Source organism: Mobula hypostoma, chromosome 12 (assembly GCF_963921235.1).
Source record: "Mobula hypostoma chromosome 12, sMobHyp1.1, whole genome shotgun sequence".
Taxonomy (NCBI): domain Eukaryota; kingdom Metazoa; phylum Chordata; class Chondrichthyes; order Myliobatiformes; family Myliobatidae; genus Mobula; species Mobula hypostoma.
Window position 1 is genome coordinate 13,417,055 of NC_086108.1, and position 23,580 is coordinate 13,440,634.

General features: G+C 44.2%; 1 protein-coding gene across 2 annotated transcripts in view; it reads right to left on the bottom strand.

Moving 5' to 3' along the window:
• The window catches only part of tnr (tenascin R (restrictin, janusin)), a 213,470-nt gene that overhangs the window by 131,502 nt on the left and 58,388 nt on the right, over nucleotides 1-23,580 (bottom strand). For both annotated transcript variants that reach the window (XM_063063628.1, XM_063063629.1), the window contains 2 exons: nucleotides 15,971-16,240; nucleotides 351-536 (listed from right to left, as the gene is read on the bottom strand). In XM_063063628.1, coding sequence (XP_062919698.1) covers nucleotides 351-536; nucleotides 15,971-16,240 — 456 coding nt within the window. The remainder of the gene's footprint in view (nucleotides 1-350; nucleotides 537-15,970; nucleotides 16,241-23,580) is intronic.

Genomic DNA, 23,580 nt, shown 5'->3' on the forward strand with positions numbered 1-23,580 from the left:
GATCTACTTGAATCATAAACCCCTTCCCTTGCCTCAGACACTGTCTGACCCAGATCCAGCCTTTCCTGCTTTTTTTCCACCATCGGCAATGCGACTTTTGCCCATGTTGGAATCATCACCACCACTTCATTTATTGACAATGTATCTTGTACCACTAACACTGCAAGCACCACTAAAATCCTTGCATCAACGACTGCACCTTGGTGTATCAGCATCATCATCAAAACATGAGATTTTATCAATTGCACTGAGTACTCTTGTCTAACAGATCGAGACTTCAGTCCCTATGTCCCATGGAGCGCCAAAAGAGTGCGGATGACATGATACATGTCACAAGTTCTGCAACTCACCAGTCAGTGCAATCTTGCTTGTTGGCCCTTTACTTTTGACCACAGACAGTTCATGGTACTGGCCTCCTGCCAGTGTGCTGTAGACCACCCGATACTTGTCAATGTCAGCTTGACTGTTCTCCCATTCCAGTTCCAGCTTACTGAAACCTTGAGCTACAACACGTAGGTTTTTAGGAGCATCAATCTCTGTGGAGTAAAGCACAAAACAAGGTTATTTGCACAAAGGACTGAGACAGACAACAGTGGACGATTGTCTTCATTCACCCTCCATCCTAGTGATGTGGCAAGGTCTGATGTAATGGACTCTCAGCTCCAGTTCCAAATGTGCTACCATTTAGGCAAGACATTGCCACCACACCTCCACTACCGGCCAAAGTGAAGATGCTCTGCTCTTGTCCCCAGTGGGATTTCTGCTCATCTTTTACCGATCTCACTTTTGTTGACTTCAGTTCCTTTCCTTTAATTAAAAAAAATCCATCTCTCCACCCTTCTTGCTGTACATTGCAAACCTTGTCTCAATGATAACCTTTCTCTATTTCAATGAAAAGTCACCTCCATGAATTTCTGACCATTTTTCTTTCCACAGTTATTGCCTAGCCTGCTGAATACTTCCAGCAATTTCCGTTTTATTTCACATTTTCAGCGTCTGCAGTTCGTTACTCATTCTTCATTCAAGCAGGGGATTAGGACAGCCAAAAGACATAATGAAAAGTCCTTGGAAAGTAAGATTAAAGAAAGTCCTTGTTCATTCTATACATGCATCAAGAGAAATGGGATAACTAGGACCTAGGTAGGACCACACAAAGTGGAAGGGCTTGCATCAGTATTTTTTAAGGAGAAGGATGTAGAAGAAAGGGAAATCAGTTTGGAGCATGCTTATATGTAAGGCAGTTTCAGATAAAGGAGGTAGTGCTGGGTCTCTGAATAAACATTAAAATTAATAAACATTTAAGGCATTAAAATAAACAGGGCATGAAGGGATACAGGGAGAGGGCAGGTGTTTGGGACTGAGAAGAAAATTGGATCAGCCATGATGAAATGGTGGAGCAGACTCAAAGGGCCAAATGGCCCAATTCTTCTCCTATATCTTACGGATATCAGATTTCTGGTGCCTTGACCAAGATTTTCACATCCTCTTTAGCACAGGTGAGACCCCAAAGGATTGACAAGTAACTACGTTATTCTATTATTCAAGAAGGGAAAGGGGGCTGATCCTGGAAACTATAGACAGGCAATTCTCACATCAATGGAAAAGGAATAATAAGTGCAAGAGATTCTGCAGATGTTGGAAATCTTGAGCAACACACCCAAAATGCTGAGGAACTCTGCAAGTTGGATGCATGAATAGAGGGGAATAAAGAGCCGATGCTTTGGGCCAAGATCCTTCATCAGGACTGGAAAAGAAATCGAAGCCAGAAGGAGGGGGTCGGGGAGGACAAAGAACACAAACTGACAAGTGATAGGTGAGATCAGGTGAGGGGTAGCTGGGTGGGTGGGTGGGGATGGGTGATGAAGTAAGAAGTTAAGGATGATAGATGGAAGTTAAAGGGCTGAAGAAGAAGGAATCTGATAAGAAAGGACAGTGGACCACAGGGAGAAGGGCACCAGAGAGAGGGACCGGCAGGTTCAGAAAAGGGAAGGGGCAAGAGGGTACCAGAATGGGGAATGTAAAAAGAGAAGGGTGAGAGGTAGAAATTACCAGAAATTAGCAAAATTGATGTTCATGCCATCAGGTTGGATGTTACACAGATGGAATAGGAAGTGTTGCTCCTCCAACCTGAGAGTGGCCTCACTGTTGCTGTTGAGGAAGTCAAGGATTGACATGACAGAATGGGAATAGGAAGTCAAATTAAAATGAGAAATTCCATCTTTTGTGACAGGAAGAGGGAAGGTGCTCGACAAAGCAGCCCCCCTATCTACAATGGGTCTCACCAAGGTAAGAGGACACTTAAGAATAAAATCAGAAGGGCAAAAAGAAAGCATGAGGTTTCCCTAGCAGACAAGGTGAGAGAGAATCCTACGGGGTTCTACAGATACGTTGAGAATAAAACAAGGGTCAAAACTGGTCCTCTGGAAGATCAGACTGGTAATCTCTGCATGGAGCCAAAAGAGATGGGGGAGATATTAAATGGATTATTTTTTTGCATTTGTATTTACTCCGGAGAAGTACATGGAGTCTATAGAAGTGAGGTAAAGCAGCAGTGAGGTCATAGACCCCATACAGATTAGAGGAGGAGGTATTTTCTGTCTTGAAGCATATCAGGGTGGATAAATCCCCAGGGCCTGACAAGATGCTCCCTTGGTCCCTGTGGGAGGCAAGTGCAGAAATTGCAGGTGCCCTGGCAGAGATATTTAAATCATCCCTAGTGACAGGTGAGGTACTGGAAAATTGGAGGATAACCAATGTTGTTTCTCTGTTTAAGAAACACTCTAAAAATAAACCAAAAAATTATAGGCCAATAAGTCTATCATCAGTAGTGGGAAAGTTATTGGAAGGTATTCTAAAGAACTGGATATATGAATATTTGGATAGACATGGACTAATTAGAGATGGTTAGCATGGCTTTGTGCATGATAGGTCAAGTCTAGCCAATCTTATAGAGTTTTTCAAGGAAGTTACTAAAAAAGTGGATGAAGGCAAGGCAGTGGATGTTGTCTACGTGGACTTTATCAAGGCACTTGACAAGGTCCTGCATAGGAAGCTAGTCAAGAAGGTTCAGTCGCTTGGCATTCAAAATGAGGTAGCACAATGGATTAGACATCGGCTTTGTGGGAGAAGCTGGTGAGTGATAGTAGAGGGTCGCCTCTCTGACTGGAAGCCTGTGACTAGTGGTGTGCCGCAGGGATCTGTGCTGGGTTCCTTGTTGCTCGTCATCTACATCAATGATCTGGGTAATGATGTGTTAACTGGATCAGCAAATTTGCTGATCACACCAAGATTGGGGGTGTAGTGGACAGCAAGGAAGATTATCAAAGCTTGCAGTGGGATCTGGACAAGCTGGAAAAAGAAGCCGAAAATTGGCAGATGGAATTCAAAGCAAAGAACTGCGAGAAGGTAGACTTCAGCAGGACCAACCAGGGTAGGTCTTACACAGTGAATGGTAGGGCACTTGCCATTAAGAGTGTGGTAGAACAAAGGGATATGAGAATACAGGCCTATGTTTTCTCGAAAGTGGTGGTACAGGTAGATAGGGTCATAAAGAAAGCTTTTGGCACATTGGCCTTCATAAATCAAAGTAACAAATATAGGAGATGGGATGTTATGTTGAAGTTGAGGACTAATTTGGAGTATTGTGTGTAGTTTTGGTCACCTGCCTACAGGAAAGATGTAAATAAGATTGCTAGGAGCACAGAGAAAATTTACAAGGATGTTGCTGGGACTGGAGGACCCGAGTTATAAGGAAAGATGGAATAGAAGAGGACTTTAATCCTTGGAAGATAGAAGATTGAGGGGAAATTTGATAGCGGTAAACAAAATTATGGGGGAGTATAGCTAGGGTAAATGCAAGAAAGGATTTTCCACTGAGATTAGTGTGGACTAGAACTAGAGGTCATGGATTAAGGGTGAAAGGTGGAAAAGTATAAGAGGGAAAACTTCTTCACTCAGTGGGTTAATCCTGGGAACCAAGTCCATAGTTGCCTGTAAGCAGATATACAGATTGATAGAATGGTAAAGGTGGTGTATGACATGCTGGCCTTTATTAGTTGAGACACTGAGTTCATGAGTCAGGAAGTTATGTTGCAGGTTTATCAAAAGGTAGTCGGGCTTAATGTGGAGTATTGCATTCAAATCTGATTGCCCCATCAATGGAAGGGTTTAGAAAGATTTCAAAGGAGGTTTACTAAAATGAGGGGGGACAACACCTGTGCTGTATTCACTGTAGCAGCACAGGCAGAGGGGAGATTAGGTACAGATTTATAAGATTATGAAAAGCATAGGTAGAGAGCTAATATATTTTTCCTCGGATTGAAATGTCTAATATCAGAAGGCATGCACTTAAGGTGGAAAGGAAAAGGTGAAAGTTCAAAGCAGACATGCCTAGCAATTTCTTTTCACACTGTGTTCAGAGTGTTTGGTGCCAGGGTTAGAGGTGAAGGTAAATACATTAGAGGAATTTAAGAGTTTCTTTGATAGGCACATGAATCTGCAGAAATTGGAAGGATATGGACATTATGTAGGCAGAGGGGATTAGTTTAGTTGTGTATTTGATTCCTACTTTAATCCGTTCAGCACCTCATTGTGTGCCAAAGAGCCTGTTCCTGTGCTGTAGAGTTCTGTGTCCTCGCCACAGATACAGGGGAACCTATGGCATGCAAACCCAAGGTGCCACATGGAAAAATTTTATCCACACATTACAAGCAATGCTGACCGTCAACTATTCAAACCTCATCCATAATGATTATCTTTACTTGGAAGTGAAGTAGCAAGTGACGCTTTACAATCCAAGAGCAGTGAGATGTTTTCACAGGTGCTTACTAGATGGTTACAAGAATTCATGACCCTGGATGATACATTATGAAATCCTCAGAGACCTGGTGTACACATCTGTACTTAGATAGTAAATGCCATGGCCAGTTTGGCATTGGCTTCACTCTGCTTATGTTTTTCTTCTGTCATTTGTGAGTGAACACAACATATTCAGTAATAATAATGGACCTCCTGACACAGTGTTGGAATTATACTCTGAACTCCAACGCCTGAGTTGTAACAGTGGCATGCTAACCCCTACACTACCACGGCACCTCATGCAACTGCCAAGTCTCAGTAATGGTCACAACAGAGTAATTCCATGTACTGATCCATGCTCTAAGTTCATCAACCTTGTTCTTAATATTTCTCACATTAATCTAATCTAAACTGACGGCATTATGCCCTATCTTGCCTGACAGTCTGTCTGCACATTGCTTCTACTGCCCCATTATCTGACCTAACACTCTGGTTCCCATCCCCCTGGTAAATTAGTTTAAACCCTCCCCAACAGTGTACAATCAACTCTGCAAATCGGTGTACAAGGGCACGCTGACTGGTGCCCCTCAAGTTCAGGTGTAACTCAGCCCTTTTGTAAAGCTCATACTTTCCAGAGAAGCAATCCCAATGATCCACAAATCTGAAACCCTGCACCAAATCTTTATCCACATGTTCATCTGCTGTATCCTCCTATTCTTACTCTCACTGTCATGCGGCACAAGAAGCAATCCAAAGACAACTACCCTTGAGGTCCTGCTTTATCGCTTCCTGCCCAGCTCCCTATATTCTCTCATCAGGACCACATCCCTTTTCCTAGCTCTGCTGTACCAATGCGCACCTTGACATCTGGCTGTTCACCCTCCCATTTAGAATGCTGTGAACTTGATTCAAGACACCTCTGATGAAATGTATCATGTGGAAGTCTTGTTCAGGTTCGCAGAATCTCCTGTTTGTTCGCCAACCCAATGAATCCCTTCAGTACTGATCTCCTCTTCTCCTCTCTTCCCTTCCGAGCCACGTTGCCAGACTCAGTGCTAGAGACTCAGCCGCTGTGGCTTCTTTCCACTGGTATGTCATCCTTCTCCACCCCCCCCCCCCCAACCTCTAACAGTATCCAAAGTAGTAACTTTGTTAATGAGGGGAATGGTCACAAAGGTATTCTGCACTGACTGCCTACTCTCTTTCCTTCTCCTGACAGTCATCCAGCTACCTGCCTCCTGCAACCTTGGTGTAATTGCCTCTCTGTCACTCCAGTCTATCAACCCCTCAGTTTCCCGAATGATCAGCAGGTCATCCAAATCTAGATCCCTAACACAGGCAGAAAGGATCTGCTGATGCACTTCTCACTGATATAGTCATCAGATACACTGGAAGTCTCCCTGACTTCCCACATACTGCAAGTGGTGCATGCTACTCCCCTGACGGTCATTCAGCACTTCTCTAACTCTGCAATAATAAAGAATGAAAAAGAACTTGGCAGAAACTCACCTTTGCCCCCACCTCTTCTTGCTGAAGCTTGTTGTGCTAAAGCTTAGCTCCACACTTTACAACTGTCCATCTTCTCCAGTTTAAGAACCCATCCTTGACTCCATAACATATCAAAAGCTTTCACTACTGCAAAGAAAACTGCCACCACTGGTTCTTCATTAACTTAGGCTTCAAGAATATCAGATTTCAAACTTAACACAGAGTTCATGGTCATTCTCCCATTACAAAATCCAAATTGGTATACAGCTAATTTTCCACTACTTTCCACAAAATAAGGAAGCCTTTCATTCTATTATCTTATACACATAAAGGTCTATAACAAGAAGGATCTGATTGATCATTACCAAGCTTCAATACAGAAATAACAACCACTAATTTCCAGGAATCAAGAGGTCACCCTTTAATCCATATTGTGTTAAAGAATTTCAAATGTAACATAAATTATGAACCTGATAACGGTGTAAGTGTATTATAGCAAATGTCATCCTTCCCAGATGCTGTCTGACCAGCACTATTAATAGCCTCTTGAAGTTCAGACAATGTAAATTCAACATCCAAGCAGGAACTGGAACATTCTTTTTTTTCTCTCAACAATCTGAGGATTGCTGGCCAAAACTGTTTCTTTAAAAGATCTCTCTGCTTTACTTAAATTGGCCGAACTATGTACACTGGCTGAACTATGTACACTGACCTATGTTTTTGCTAATAATTCTGATTTTTTTTAAGTGTCAGTAACTGCAACCTTCTTCCCCGTATCATACCCTAAACCTTCCCCAGCTGGATCTCTTCCCCAATGCTATCACAGTACATCCTGCAATGCATTTTCTTTGCCCTTCTCACTATGTTTCTTACTATGGCTCGAGCTCTTTTTATATTGTATGAAGGGTGAATAGGCGTAACACTACTTAACTTTCCTAAAAGCTTTATTCCATTCTTCACAGCTCTTTTACACTGATCCATCTACCAGGGAACACCTCTCCTTTATAATCTCCTAACAATCTGGGAGTTGATTCCCTAGCTATTGATTTGATTGATTTGAGTTGAGTACAGAGCAAAGGTATTATTACTCAACTCGATATCCTGCAAAACAAATGATCAGAAAACCTGCTTTCACGTAAATCAAGTATTAAATCTGACTCTGATTCTGTCTTTATAATTCCGTCTGGGGATATGAGAACATTTTCTCTCATGCTCATTCATTTATTCCCATTAAACAGATAATGATTGCCCCAAACACAAAATAGTCTGCAGATGCTGGGGTCAAAGCAACACGCACAACACGTTGGAGGAACTCAGCAGGTCAGGCAGCATCCGTGGAAAAGATCGTCAACGTTTCGGGCTGGAACCCTTCATCAGGACTGAAGAGGGAAGGGGCAGAGGCCCTATAAAGAAGGTGGGGAGAGGGTGGGAAGGAGAAGGCTGGTAGGTTCCAGGTGAAAACCAGTAAGGGGAAAAATAAAGGGGTGGGGGAGTGGAAGCAGGGAGGTGATAGGCAGGAAAGGTGAAGAAGGAATAGGGGAAAGCACAATGGGTAGTAGAAGGAGGTGGAACCATGAGGGAGGTGATAGGCAGCTGGAGGAGGGGGCAGAGTGAAATAGGGATAGGGGAAGGGAAGGGGAGGGAATTACCGGAAGTTGGAGAACTCAATGTTCATGCCAAGGGTCTGGAGACTACCCAAGTGTTATATGAGGTGTTGCTCCTCCAACCTGAGTTTGGCCTCATCGTGGTAGTAGAGGAGGCCATGTATGGACATATCCGAATGGGAGCGTGAAGCAGAGTTGAAGTAGGTGGCAACCGGGAGATCCTGTCTGTTGTGGCAGACGGAGCGGAGGTGCTCGACGAAGCAGTCCCCCAATCTGTGTCGGGTTTCACCGACGTAGGGGAAGCTGCACCGGGAGCACCGGATGCAATAGATGACCCCAACAGACTCACAAGTGAAGTGTTGCCTCACCTGGAAGGACTGTTTGTGGCCCTGAATGGTGGCAAGAGAGGAGGTGTAGGGACAGGTGTAGCACTTACGCTTACAGGGATAAGTGCCGGGTGGGAGATCTGTGGGGAGGGACTTGTGGACCAGGGAGTTGCGAAGGGAACAATCCCTGCAGAAAGCGGAGAGGGGTAGAGAGGGAAAGATGTGCTTAGTGGTGGGGTCCTGTTGAAGGTGGTGGAAGTTGTGGAGGATAATGTGCTGGATCCGGAGGCTGGTGGAGTGGTAGGTGAGGACAAGGGGAACTCTGTCCCTGTTGTGGTGGCGGGAGGATGGGGTGAGGGCTGAAGTGCGGGAAATGGAGGAGATGCGAGTGAGGGCATCATTGATGACGGTAGAAGGGAAACCACGATCTTTAAAGAAAGAGGACATTTGAGATGTCCTGGAATGGAAAGCCTGATCCTGGGAGCAGATGCTGCGGAGACGGAGGAACTGGGAATAGGGAATAGCAGTTTTGCATGTGGCGGGGTGGGAAGAGGTATATTCGTGGTAGTTATGAGAGTCAGTGGGCTTATAGAAGATGTCAGTGGACGGTCTGTCTCCAGAAATGGAGACCGAGAGATCAAGAAAGGGGAGAGAAGTGTCTGAGATGGACCAAGTGAATTTGAGGGCTGGGTGGAAGTTTGAAGTAAGATCGATGAAATTGACGAGCTCAGCATGGGTGCAGGAAGCAGCACCAATGTAGTCGTCAATGTACCGAAGGAAAAGTTGGGGAGCAGTACCAGAATAGGTTTGGAGCACAGACTGTTCCACATAACCAACGAAGAGGCAGGCACAGCTGGGGCCCATGCAAGTGCCCACAGCTATACCCTTGGTCTGGAGAAAGTGGGAAGAGCCAAAAGAGAAGTTATTAAATGTGAGTACCAGTTCCGCCAACCGGAGGAGGGTAGTGGTGGTGGGGAACTGGTGAGGTCTATTGTCCTGAAAGTAGTGGAGGGCCTTAAGGTCTTCTTGATGGGGAATGGAAGTGTATAAGGATTGGACATACATAGTGAAAATGAAGCGGTCAGGACTGGGGAACTGGATCACCCCCATTGTTGTATCATTATACACTTCCCAGTTACACACACTTGCTATATCCTCAGATAAGGTCTATAGCAGAAACAAAGTTGTTAAATAGGTTTATCCTTGAACTGCTACTGTCATTCAACAACACCTTTGTTCCACCACCATTCCATTCACATTTGTGTCACTTCAACCTCACATTATACTTCAACACCATATGACCTTATCTGTAGTTCAACATTCTTTCCCCAAATATCAACTACAATTGACTCAAACAACTCCAATTTCTATGTGCTAACCCGTTTTTGACAAAGGTGGTCCCTCCTCTTCCATTACCCATTATCAGATCGCATCTTGTATCAATATAATCTTGTATCTTAAAACTTAGAGAAGATTAGCTGCACAGATATAACATCAGGTTTACTTAGTAAATTTTCAACAAATTGCTTAAATTCTTGATCATTACTAGCTACTTTATTAAGCACAAGTTTTCTGGGAAACAATCACTGCAAACGATAGCCTGTAACTTCCATTCAGAGTTGAGCTTCTGAACTGCCTGTACGACCTGACATTTTTGTGGTGTGAACAAAAATTGTGAAGGTGCAGGACAGTTGCTGCGTGATGTGTACAGGCCAAATCTCAGCAGTGGAGGCCTGGGACTGAGCCTGAAAGTGAGAAATGAACGAGCCAAAGTTTTACCATTGCTGCAGCAGACAGAGCCAGTTCAAAGCGGCAGATCTGAGGCGAGGTAGAGTTGAGGCAGTGGATCCTGGGTCTGGGAGCAAGGAATGAGCAACAGTTCGGACAATTTAAACACTGGTCCAGATTGAAAGGGACAGGTGGTTATCGGGGCTGGAGGAGAGGGACAGGTCAGTGTTCAGCTTGTTCCTGCGCTGGCCGTGACCTGTATCTTGGACTGGTTGCAGTGATGAATGGCTTTGTGGCTGTGCAGTCACTTTCATCAACTTCAGTTCTGAATGTTACTTGCTTACTTTTATTATCTGCATGATTTGTTTTATTTCTGCACATTGGGTGTTTGACAGTCTTTTCTGAAGGGTTCTATTGGGTTTCTTTGTTTTGTGGCTGCCTGTAAGATGACAAATCTCAAGATTGTGTAAAGTCTACATACTTTGATAATAAATGTACTTTGAAATTTGAGTATTAGTTAACAAGCTTCTAGTATTCCATTACAGGATTAGAAAAAATTCATTCACAATCCTCCTTTGAAATCTGAACGTTATTTATTCCTTCTTGTAAGGTTAAAGGAGGAGAGAGGAGAAGATGACGACGCGACACAGCGTGTGTGGCCGTTCCGAATGACTATCAATTATGTGTTAACTAGGGGGCTGTGCACAATCCGGATTTGATGGAGACAGCCGTGAGGAGCACAGAGTAACTGGAGTAACTTCTGAAATGCCCGCTTTGCTGCCGCTGCTACTGTGCGATTGAGAATCTCTGGAGACGAAGGCCCCAAATCCTCAGCTTTGTCTATTGCCTGTTGCTGGGGCCGGGGTTGAAGCGCTTGGCAGAGATGGTGCTCGGTGCTCGGTGTCGGAGAGCTGGTCAGAGGCTCAGAGTTTTCGGGCGGACTCGGAGTCGGACAGTGGTCAGATGCTTCCAGGATGCTGCATCGGCAAGTTGGTGGCGCTGGAGGTTCACCGTCTGCGTGAGGTGATGGGACTTTCGAGAGACTTTGAGACTTTTACTGTGCTATGGTCTGTTCTTATCAAATTACAGTATTGCTTTGCACTGTTGTAACTATATGTTATAATTATGGGTTTTTTTGTTAGTTTTTAAGTCAGTTTGTCATGTGTTTCTGTGATATCAGTCTGGAAAAACATTGTATCATTTCTTAATGCATGCATTACTAAATGACAATAAAAGAGGACTGCGTGTCCTCATAATCATAAGGCATCATTAATAACTTCCAGAATTAGGCCTTTTATCTCCAGATGTTTTTCTGCAGTTTTTAAGATAGTTTTAATACTTTTCTGCCCTACTTTTAGATTGATGTACAATTTACCACACCTGCCATGAAAGTGACAAACTTTAAATTATCAATATCAGAGATTCACCATAATGCACTTCACACACTGTTTTAAAACTGTATCCTGGATATTAATAGGTCCCATTGACACTGTCTTCTGTACTTTTTGTGGAGCCTCTGCATATGATATACCCATTTCCAGCTGAACACGCTGCACTTTCACAGCTTTCTTATATACAGTACAGGATCCCTGCATAAACAAAGCTATGTTCTTCTCCACAGTTGCTTTATATGAGCCTAACTCCTTCTCTACAATTGCCATAATTACATTCTCCACCACATCTACCAGACCACGTTTTACCCTTACCCACAGTTGCTATATGGCCAAACGTCTGGCACTGAAAGCATTTCAGAGGGGGTGGCACATAGACTCGAACTATAAAACACATATAACCTAAATTAACCCTATCCAGCAACTTTTTTCGTCAAATTTAATCAACACTGATCAGCTATCTGCTCTTACTCCACTACAAAACCTGTTTAAATGTTCAGCATCCACAACTTATCCCCTAACTGAATTATTTTTAACTTAGTTCACAAATAAATCTAAAGGCACTCCAGAAATTGCTCCTCAAAGCCACTGTCTGTCAATATGATTTCTTGGTGTTACTTTCCTTCCTCCTACAACTTTTAATCCCAAAGCTTTCTCACATTGCTTACTTTCTTTACAAGATACTAAGAGTGCCCCATTTTTTCAAGGCCTTGCATCCACAATATCTCTTAATGCTTTTTTCAAATCCGAAGTTAGTCTAATTGGATTGATATCAGACATACTGTATGCCCATGTTCAAAACTCAACAAAACTTTAAACTCTTCCTTCCTTTTTTATTTAAATCCTGTCTACTGCCTCCATCACTGGACAATAAGCCACTACAATCCTCAATCAGCTGCTTATTTTTCCATGTTCCTGCCCATTCGCCTTCCTCCACACAGCTCCTGTCACCCAGTACCACCAGTTCACTATCTCTTCTTCTCCATCATTTCGTGCCATCTCTACTCCTCTTCCTGCCTGACAGCAATTCCCAACAGCAGGTTCAGTCCTCTTCTCCAACCCCAATCAGGATTCCCGAGTCTCCCAGGCCTGTGGAATGATCTGACCTCATCTCTGGATTCACAGTGGCCTGTCCATGACCCTAACCTTTTCATATTTGTTATTGCCAATTAACTAATTCATCAATCAATGTTCACCTAACACTTTGGAAATGAGCGTCCTTTAGGTTCCCACTAGCTGAAACAGAACAGGAACTACTGCGATTTACCTCTGACCTCTGGTCAAAATGGTGCCAGCGAACAACGATTCCTCAGGCGACATCTTCCGGAAAGTCAGTTATTCCAGTTTTTCTACGTATTCTACTTACTCTTCTTATCTTAATTTTGTTTTTGAGGAGCCTGTGACTTACAGTCTGTAGTTTGATCAAGTGAGCTAGGGCTCTGCTGCTCCCGAGAAAACTCCAAGAGAGAAATGTGAACATGAGCTACCACACAGAGATGAGAAGAAGGGCCACGATAAACTATATTTCTCTCTGAGGAAGATTGAAACATCGAGACAAATGCAGAGGAGAGTGAACGGTTCTCGGCAGCATTGCTGGGTTTGAGTAGCTGCCCTTGGCGAAGCCGCTGGTTCGAGTCATTGCCCTCAGAGGTGTTACCAGAATTCTGGGATTTATGGATTGGACTGTAGTTCATATTGGCCCCTTTCAGTTCTGCTTTTTTCCCCTCATGTTCTTGCCCATTCTTTCTTGTTACTGATTGGTGGGCTGGGGATTTGGGATCTGATGTTTTTGTTGTTTCTCTATGTGGGTGATCTATCAGTTTTTGCGCTAGGGACTGGTTGTGGGGTTTGGGGTTTGCGAGTTTTTGTTCTTTTTCTTTTCATGTGGGTGGGGGAGGACTGATGTCTTTCTTTCAACCACTATGGCTTTCTGTATTTTATGGCTATCTGGAGAAGACAAATCTCAGTTGTATTCTGCAAACGTGCTTTAATAATGAAATGAATCTTTTGAACCTTTGTACACATTTCTACAATAAGTTCTAATTAGCCTGGGAATGTGTTAATGTATTAATTTTATTTTTGACAAATATGAGGTGATGACACACCTCAGCAATTTGTAAATGATGAGAAGCCAGAAGCATCGAAAAAACAAAGATTTAGAAATAGAAATTCAAACTCTACCAGTGCCTTATTATATACAGAGTGTAGCCCAATCCAAAATATAACGTTGCAAAATGAATGATGAATTCTTATGGAATAAATCCTAAGTAATACACACAAAATGATGGAGGAACTCTGCAGCTTAGGCAGCATCTATGGAAATTGCTTCCAAAACAGTCAACATTTCAAGCCAAGATCCTTCACTCTGCCCTCTTAACTCTTCTCACCTGCATATCACTTCCCCCCGGGTCACCTCCTTCGTCCCTTTCTCCTATGGTCTGCTCCCTTCTCCCATCAGATTCCTTCCTCTGCAGCACTTCACCTTTCCTACCCACCTGGCTTCACCTGTCAGCTTCCAGCTATCCTCCTTCCGCTCACCCACCTTTTCATTCTGGCATCTTCCCCTTCCTTTCCAGTCTCAAAGAAGGGTCTTGGCTCAAAATATTGACTGTTTATTCAATTGATGTTGCCTAACCTGATGAGTTCCTCCAGCATTTTGTGTGTTGCTTTAGATCTCTAGCATCTGCAGAATTTCTAGAGTTTGATCCCAAGTGTGTTGGTGATATGCTCCTGTTAATGGGGGAGCCTCACATGAGGGGACATAACTATGTCTCAGTCATACAGCAAAGAAACAGCCCATAACATCCATATCAACCATCACTAACCCCATTTCCAGTACAGGCTACCATGCCCTGGTGATTTAATTGCTTGCCCAAACGCTTCTTTAATGTTGTGAGAGAATCTACCCTCAACATTTCCTCAGGCAGTGCAATGCACATTTCACCCCCTCTCTAAGTAAACATAATATCCCCTTAGATCCTTTCTAAACATTTGATTCCTGGCCATAACCTACATCTTCTGGTTTTAGACACACATATACTAATGGGAAAAGTTTCTTAATCCCTTTTTCCAAATAACAATCTGGATTGACTTCAGACTAACTGGCTGAAAGTTGCCTCTCATAATTTGGAGCACCTCCATCAGGCTGCCACTCGGCTGCTCCTCTTTCAAACAAATCAACCCCAGCCTATGCCGTCTCTCCTCATTACTGTAACACTGCGTCCCTGACAACATCCTGATAAATCTCCTCTCCAGTGAAATGAAGACCTTCCTGGGAGCATGGCACTGAGAACTGTACACAATATTCAAGCAGCAGCTTAACCAATGCTTTATAAAGATGTACCGAAGACTTTTATACTCTTACATTCTATGTCTGAGCTAGTGAAGACCAGCACTCTGAATACATTCCTCACCATTCCATCTACTCATTCTGCCTCCTTCAGGGATTTTTGGAATTGTTCCTCAGTTGCTCAACACTGCCTAGGGCCTGACCAGTCATGGTGGGTATCCTACTCCTACTGGACCTCCAAATACATCGTCTCACACTGGTCAGGATTAAACTCTATCTGCCATTACTCTGCCCAGTTCACCAGCTGATCAAAAACATTCTACTGGTTTCTGGCACAGATTGTAATTTGGTCCCTAATATGGCCTACTCTTTTTCTTTACTCCCTTGCTGTTAATACATTTATAAAATACTGTTACCCTCTCTGTAATCTGGAAGGGCCTCCCCTCTTTAAAATTGCCATACCTATCATAGGCTTCCTTTATCAAACTCTGATACTTCTTGACATCTGAGTTTTCCTGGACATGTCATCCTTAATCTTCATCGTAAGGGAAATATATTGGCACTGAATGTTCATCATTTCATTTTTAAATTACTTCCTCTTCCCAAATGTAGATACACCTACAGTAGTTTCTCCTGGCTGCTAACGACATTGAAAATGGCCTTCTTCCACTTCAGACATTTAATTTCTGGAATATTCTTGACCCTTTCCATAGCTACTGTGAAACCCACCTAGTTATGGTCATTGTCTGTAAACTGTTCACCCACCGACACTTCATCCACTTTCCCAGCTTTATTCCCTAGGATTAGGTCCTATGCTGTTCCATCCCTAGTAGGACAGTCTACTAACACAAAGCTCTCCTGAATGCAGTTCAAAAATTTCATCCTGCCTAATCTTTCCACACCAAGGTAATCCCAGTTGAAATCAAGGAAGTGGAATCCCCTACTAAACAAAACATATACACGAGGCATCCTACTATCCATGAAATGAAGCCGGTTTCCTAATTCAAACACCAAGAACAACAAGTTCATGAACGACATCTGAATCAAGCACCAAGAATTAGAAACAAAAGAGAATCTGCAGATGCTGGAAACCCAGTGTAACGCACACAAAATTTACTGGAGGAACTTAGCAGGTTAGGGAGCACCTATAGAGATGGATAAAGGGTCTCAGCCTAAAACATGGACTGTTTATTCCTCTCTATAGATGCTGCCTGACCTGCTGAGTTCCTCCAGCACATTGTGCTTGTTACTAAAGAACCAGATATAAACATCCTGTACTGACACCTAAAGATGGAGATGACAGTGGTGGCTCACATTCCCTAGACACAGGCATAATCAAGACGTTACCTGTGGTAAAGGAAGCAGTCACCGGCTGGCTTTGTCTGTGTCCCTGGATGCCGGTGACCGACACCTGGTAATGTGAGGCAGGTCTCAGGTCCTGCAAGGTATACTGGGTCAGTGTGGGCTGCAATCTCAGCACTGACTTGTTAAATGTTCTATCAGTCTGTGCGTATGCCAGGAGGATATAGTCGATGTAGGCTTTCGGTGGTGTCCATTCCACAAAGGCAAAGGTGTCAGCCACCTCCCGAATGGTGATGTGAGTTGGTCCATCAATTGCTAAAAGATAAAATGTGACACTGTATTCAGCAATGAATTAATATGCCATTGATCACAAACGTCCCCAAAGGGGAAACTTTGAGTAAACTTAACCGGAGATTAGCTTCAGATAGAAAGCTCGCTCTGCTTGGTGAATCACTCCCAGCGCTGATTGCCCAGTGCTAACTGGGTGGACTTTCTTCTTACAACTGATCATGGTTTGATACAAATGAATGGTTCCTTCAAAAATTCACTGAAGAATCAAACATGCTTCTGCAGGACTGGGGTTAAACTGGATAAAGCTGGTGGATTTTCCACCCTAAACATTCATGTATGTTGGATTTATCCAATCAAACGTTGGTACCCAAATTCTCAAAGTTCCATGACCTATGAGACATGAACTCCCCTGCGCAAATTTGTGCTATCTTCTCCTAATTACTCCCTGCCTTCAGTCCTTCTAATATACTTATGAAAGGTTTTAAGATTTTGCTTAATCTTACTTTCCAAATTCATTTTGTGACCCCCTTTTTGCCCTCTAATTTATTGAATTCTATCTGATATCTCCTGAAAACTTCAAGTGACATGTTCAGTACCAATTTCCTCTACCTGTCATGGTCCGGTCCGTGAAGTCCGTATTCTGGTTCACGGTCTGGTCCATTGACCCTTGCTCCAGGTTTTCCTGTCTACCCTGTTTCTGTTCCTGTTAAGCACTAATTGAGGCAGCTGATGCCTGTTGGGGCTGGCTGCATAAATACCTCCAGAGACCAGGGTGTGGCTGCTGGACTGTTCTTGTCCTTACTCCTTGTCTCCCTTCCTCTGCCTTCTGTTTCCTCGCCTGAAGCCCTGCCTTGTCTTGCCGGTAACTCTCACCTCGTCTGAAGTTATCATCTCGCCTTGCTTTGTCGGAGGCCTTGCCTTGTCTTGCCGGTAACTTTCGCCTCACCTGAAGTTCTCGTCTCGCCTTGCATTGCCTGAAGCCTTGCCTTGTCTTGCTGGTAACTCTCGCCTCGTCTTGCCTGCAGCCTTGTCCTGGAGCCACCCTGTACCTAGCTCCCTTCCCGTCCCTTGCCTTTGCCCAGGTAAGCCAGGCCGTCTTGCCATTACCTGCAGTTGGTTCTGTCCCTTCCTGTCCCATGCCTCCGTCGGGTGGTGATCTGCGCCCTGCCCAGCAGTACCGCGCCCAGCCCAGGAGGAGCCTGCCTAGCCTCAAGCCTGAAGACTCCAGCCTCCTGCCTAGCCTCAAGCCTGAAGACTCCAGCCTCCAGCGTCCAGCCTCCAGCCTCCTGCCCAGCCTCGCCTCCAGCCTCCAGCCTCCTGCCCAGCCTCGCCTCCAGTCTTCAGCCTCCTGCCAAGCAGCGCCTCCAGTCTTCAGCCTCCTGCCAAGCCTCGCCTCCAGTCTTCAGCCTCCTGCCAAGCCTCGCCTCCAGTCTCCAGCCTCCTGCCAAGCCTCGCCTCCAGTCTTCAGCCTCCTGCCAAGCAGCGCCTCCAGTCTTCAGCCTCCTGCCAAGCAGCGCCTCCAGTCTCCAGCCTCCTGCCAAGCCTCACCTCAAGTCTCTAAGACTCCAGCCTCGTCCTGCCTGCCAGCCAGGCCTTGTCCTTGCCTAGTTCTCAGGTCTGAGCCAGAGGCAAGACCCAGGTACTGGGTCCTTGTCCAGTCTCTGGCTCGGAGTCCAAGCCCGAGCTCCTAGCTCTCTTTTTCAGTCCTGTTCTGGGTTCCCGCTTTTCGTGTTCATGTCCTTGCCCTCACCCTGTATCCTAGTCTTGTCCCTAGTACTTCAGTGTCTGTGTCTTAGAACATAGAATAGTACAGCACAGTACAGGCCCTTCGGCCCACAATGTTGTGCTGACCCTCAAACCCTGCCTCACATATAAGCCCCCACCTTAAATTCCTCCATATACCTGTCTAGTAGTCTCTTAAACTTCACTAGTGTATCTACCTCCACTACTGACTCAGGCAGTGCATTCCACGCACCAACCACTCTCTGAGTAAAAAACCTTCCTCAAATATCCCCCTTGAACTTCCCACCCCTTACCTTAAAGTCATGTCCTCTTGTATTGAGCAGTGGTGCCCTGGGGAAGAGGCGCTGGCTATCCACCCTATCTATTCCTCTTATTATCTTGTACACCTCTATCATGTCTCCTCTCATCCTCCTTCTCTCCAAAGAGTAAAGCCCTAGCTCCCTTATTCTCTGATCATAATGCATACTTTCTAAACCAGACAGCATCATGGTAAATCTCCTCTGTACCCTTTCCAATGCTTCCACGTCCTTCCTATAGTGAGGCGACCAGAACTGGACACAATACTCCAAGTGTGGCCTAACCAGAGTTTTATAGAGCTGCATCAATACATCGCGACTCTTGAACTCCAACCCTCGACTTATGAAAGCTAACACCCCATAAGCTTTCTTAACTACCCTATCCACCTGTGAGGCAATTTTCAGGGATCTGTGGACATGTACCCCCAGATCACTCTGCTCCTCCACACTACCAAGTATCCTGCCATTTACTTTGTACTCTGCCTTGGAGTTTGCCCTTCCAAAGTGTACCACCTCACAATTCTCCAGGTTGAACTCCATCTGCCACTTCTCAGCCCACTCCTGCATCCTATCAATGTCTTTCTGCAATCTTTGACAATCCTCTACACTATCTACAACACCACCAACCTTTGTGTCGTCTGCAAACTTGCCAACCCACCCTTCTACCCCCACATCCAGGTCTAATAAAAATCACGAAAAGTAGAGGTCCCAGAACAGATCCTTGTGGGACACCACTAGTCACAATCCTCCAATCTGAATGTACTCCCTCCACCACCACCCTCTGCCTTCTGCAGGCAAGCCAATTCTGAATCCACCTGGCCAAACTTCCCTGGATCCCATGCCTTCTAACTTTCTGAATAAGCGTACCGTGTGGAACCTTGTCAAATGCCTTACTAAAATCCATATAGATCACATCCACCGCACTACCCTCATCTATATGCCTGGTCACCTCCTCAAAGAACTCTATCAGGCTTGTTAGACACGATCTGCCCTTCACAAAGCCATGCTGACTGTCCCTGATCAGACAATGATTCTCTAAATGCCCAGAAATCCTATATCTAAGAATCTTTTCCAACAGCTTTCCCACCACAGGCGTAAGGCTCACTGGTCTATAATTACCTGGACTATCCCTACTACCTTTTTTGAACAAGGGGACAACATTCACCTCCCTCCAATCCTCCGTTACCATTCCCGTAGACAATGAGGACATAAAGATCCCAGCTAGAGGCTCAGCAATCTCTTCTCTCGCCTCGTGGAGCAGCCTGGGGAATATTCTGTCAGGCCCCGGGGACTTATCTGTCTAATGTATTTTAACAACTCCAACACCTCCTCTCCCTTAATATCAACATGCTCCAGAACATCAACCTCACTCATATTGTCCTCAGCATCATCAAGTTCCCTCTCATTGGTGAATACCGAAGAGAAGTATTCATTGAGGACCTCGCTCACTTCCACAGCCTCCAGGCACATCTTCCCACCTTTATCTCTAATCGGTCCTACCTTCACTCCTGTCATCCTTTTTTTCCTTCACATAATTGAAGAATGCCTTGGCATTTTCCTTTACCCTACTCACCAAGGCTTCTCATGCCCCCTTCTTGCTCTTCTCAGCCCCTTCTTAAGCTCCTTTCTTGCTACCCTATATTCCTCAATAGACCCATCTGATCCTTGCTTCCTAAACCTCATGTATGCTGCCTTCTTCCACTTGACTAGATTTTCCACCTCACTTGTCACCCATGGTTCCTTCACCCTACCATTCTTTATCTTCCTCACTGGCACAACTTTATCCCTAACATCCTGCAAGAGATCTCTAAACATCGACCACATGTCCATAGTACATTTCCCTGCAAAAACATCATCCCAATTCACACCTGCAAGTTCTAGCCTTATAGCCTCATAATTTGCCTTTCCCCAATTAAAAATTTTCCTGTCCTGTCTGATTCTATCCTTTTCCATGATAAATGCTAAAGGCCAGGGAGCGGTGGTCACTGTCCCCCAGATGCTCACCCACTGAGAGATCTGTGACCTGACCTGGTTCATTACCTAGTACTAGACCTAGTATGGCATTCCCCCTAGTCGGCCTGCCCACATACTGTGACAGGAATCTGTCCTGGACACACTTAACAAACTCTGCTCCGTCTAAACCCTTGGAACTAATCAGGTGCCAATCAATATTAGGGAAGTTAAAGTCACCCGTGATAACAATCCTGTTATTTTTGCACCTTTCCAAAATCTGCCTCCCAATCTGCTCCTCTGTATCTCTGCTGCTACCAGGGGGCCTATAGAATACCCCCAGTAGAGTAACTGCTCCCTTTCTGATCCTGACTTCCACCCATATTGACTCAAAAGATGATCCTGCTACATTACCCACCCTTTCTGTAGCTGTAATAGTATTCCTGACCAGTAATGCCACCCCTCCTCCCCTTTTTCCGCCCTCTCTATCCCTTTTAAAGCACTGAAATCCAGGAATCTTGCACTTGGGTCCGTTCCCAGCCACCCACCTTTGACACTACCTGACATACACTTTATTCTTTCACTGATGAAACTTCCAAAATTATCTGTTAAACACCTAAATTTATCATCTTCGCCTCTTACCCTTGCAGACACAGGCTGACTCTGAACTCTTACTACCTCACCTTTGCTACAGATTTTTATAAAATATTCTACTTACTTATTCACAATGCTCCATTTATATCCCATCTCTTATTGCCCTTGAGTCATTGCAGTTCTTCTAATGAAACTACTGTTTGTGATTTGAGCGGAGTGTTATAGGATTTAGATTCAAGTGACAATGAAGGAACAATGATACCTTTTCAGGTCAGTTTCAAATCGAACGTACAACCGTGTAGCACAGGAACAGAGCCTTTGGCCCAAGATGTTGTGCTGAACCAAGTGAACTAGTAATCAATTGCATAACTAAACGAATCCCTCTGCCTACACATGATCCATATCCCACCATTCTCTGAGTATTCATGTCTATCTAAGACACATTATCATATGTGCTTCCACTACCAGCCATGGTAGCATATTCCAGATACCTGTTACTCTGTGGAAAAAGATATCCCCACACATCTCCTTTGAACTTTCTGTAAATGCTTGACCTCTAGCATTTGACCTTGGGGAAAAAAAATATATTTATATAAATTTATTTATTTAGTGATCTAATGTGGAACAGGCCTTTCAATGAGCTAGCCACCCAGCCTATTTAATACTATCCTAATCACACCTACATTGGACTGTGGGAAGAAACCAGAACACCCAAGGGAAACCCACATGATCACGAGGAGAGCATATAAGATACTAACTGAACTCCTAACTCTGACACCCCAAGCTTTAATAGAGTTGCACTAACCACGACACTACTGTGGCACTATGGCTGCCTCTCATAATCTCATAACCTTCTACAGGTCTCCCCTCAGTAACAATCTGTCCAACCTTTTCTTACAGCACTTGCTCTCTAATTCAGGTAACGTTCCAGTAAACCTCTTCTGCTCCCCCTCCAAAGCCTCGACAGCCTTCCTAAGACAGGATGACCAGAAATGAATGCAGTATTCCAGAGGCAGCAGAACTGAAATTTTAGAAAGCTGAAAAATAAATGCTTGACCCTTGAGCTCAGTGTCTCAAGTAACACCAAGCTTGGCAGGTGTTTTTTTTACTATTCTACTAAACTCTGCAGCCTTTCAGGGAGCTAGGGACTTGGACTCCTAGATCCTTCTGTAAGTCAACACTGTTAAGGGTCTTGCCTTTAAAACTGTGTAGTCCCTTACATTTGATCTCCTGAAGTGCAATATCTCACACTTGCCTTCATCTGCCATTCCTCTGCCCATATTTGCCATTGATCTATATCCTTTGGTAGTCTTCTACACTATCTACAACACCATTGATCTTTGTATTGTCTGTGAGCTAGTAACAACACACCCATTTTCATTTTCATCTGGGTCATTTATATATATATCGCAAACAGCATAAGTCCCAGTACAGAACCCTGGAGAACAAGACTACTCATGGACCTCCAGCCAGAATAAGTCCCATTGGCCATTACCTCTGCAAGCCAAGTCTGAAAGAAAACTGCCAAGTCACTCCAGAATCTATGCATTTCAATCTTCTGGTGCAGCCTTCCATAAGGGACTTTGTCAATGCCTTCCTAAAATTCACTTAGACAACGTCCACAGTTCACCGTTGTCACCTCCTCAAAAACCTCAGTCAGATTTAGTCAGAGCTGACTACCCTGCAGAAAGCCATAATGACTCCCTAATTAGTCCATGACTTTCCAAATGTACAGCAATCCTATCCCTAAGAATCCTCTCCATTCACATCTCTATCACCGATGTAAAACTCACCAGTCAATAATTTCCAGGATTATTTCTACTCACTTTCTTGAACAAAGGAACATCAGTTACTTGCCAGTCCTCTGGGACTTCACCTGTGGCTGGACAGGACAAAACGATCTTGTTTAAGGCACCACTAATCTCACCTCTTGCCTCTCTCAAAAACCTGAGGTCCATCCCCTCACTACCCCCTCCATTATCTCAAAATGCTTTGGCGCATTTAGGATGCTGCACACAGCATCCACTTCCTTCTCCTTGGTAAATACTGATCAAAGTATTCACTTAGGACCTCACCCACATCCTCAGCCTCCAAGAACATTACCTCCTTTATCCTTGAGTTGTCCATTCCTCTCACTCTTGATGTGTGTTTGGAAATCCTTAAGATTCTCTTTATTCTACTGACCAAGGACTTCTCATGGCCTTTCCTGGCTTTTCTAATTCCCTTCTTGAGTTCCAGCTTCCTTAGAGTTCTCAAGGGCTTTGTTTGATTTTAGGTTCCTAAACCTTACATGTGTTTCCTTTTTCTTTTTGACAAAATTCACCATTTTCTCAAATCCCAGGTTCTCTTACCTAGTCATTTCTGTTCTTCTCGCTGGAAGACAGCTGTCCTATATCCTGTGCAGTTGATCGTTAAACTCCTTTAAACAAACTTGCCCAAGGTCAGCTGTTCCCAATTAAGTCTCCCTAGTTCTTATCTAATTACACTTGTCACTGATTCTGCTCCAGTTTAATATGGGAGTTTGGACTGCTTCAACAGTAGGCAGTGATCACTACCCAGTTTTGTGTTCAGTGGGTGAAAGAGTTGAAGTAAGACCAGGTGGCGGAACCCCAAAGTGGGTGTTTGAAAAAGCTGATCGGGGTAAGTTCCAGAAGTTGAGTGAAGAAGGGTTGACAAAGATTGATATTTCTGGAAATGTAGATGAATTAAACAGTCAGGTGACTTCAGCAATTATCATGGCAGCAGAAGGATCTATACCTAGGAGTAAAAATAGGATGAATA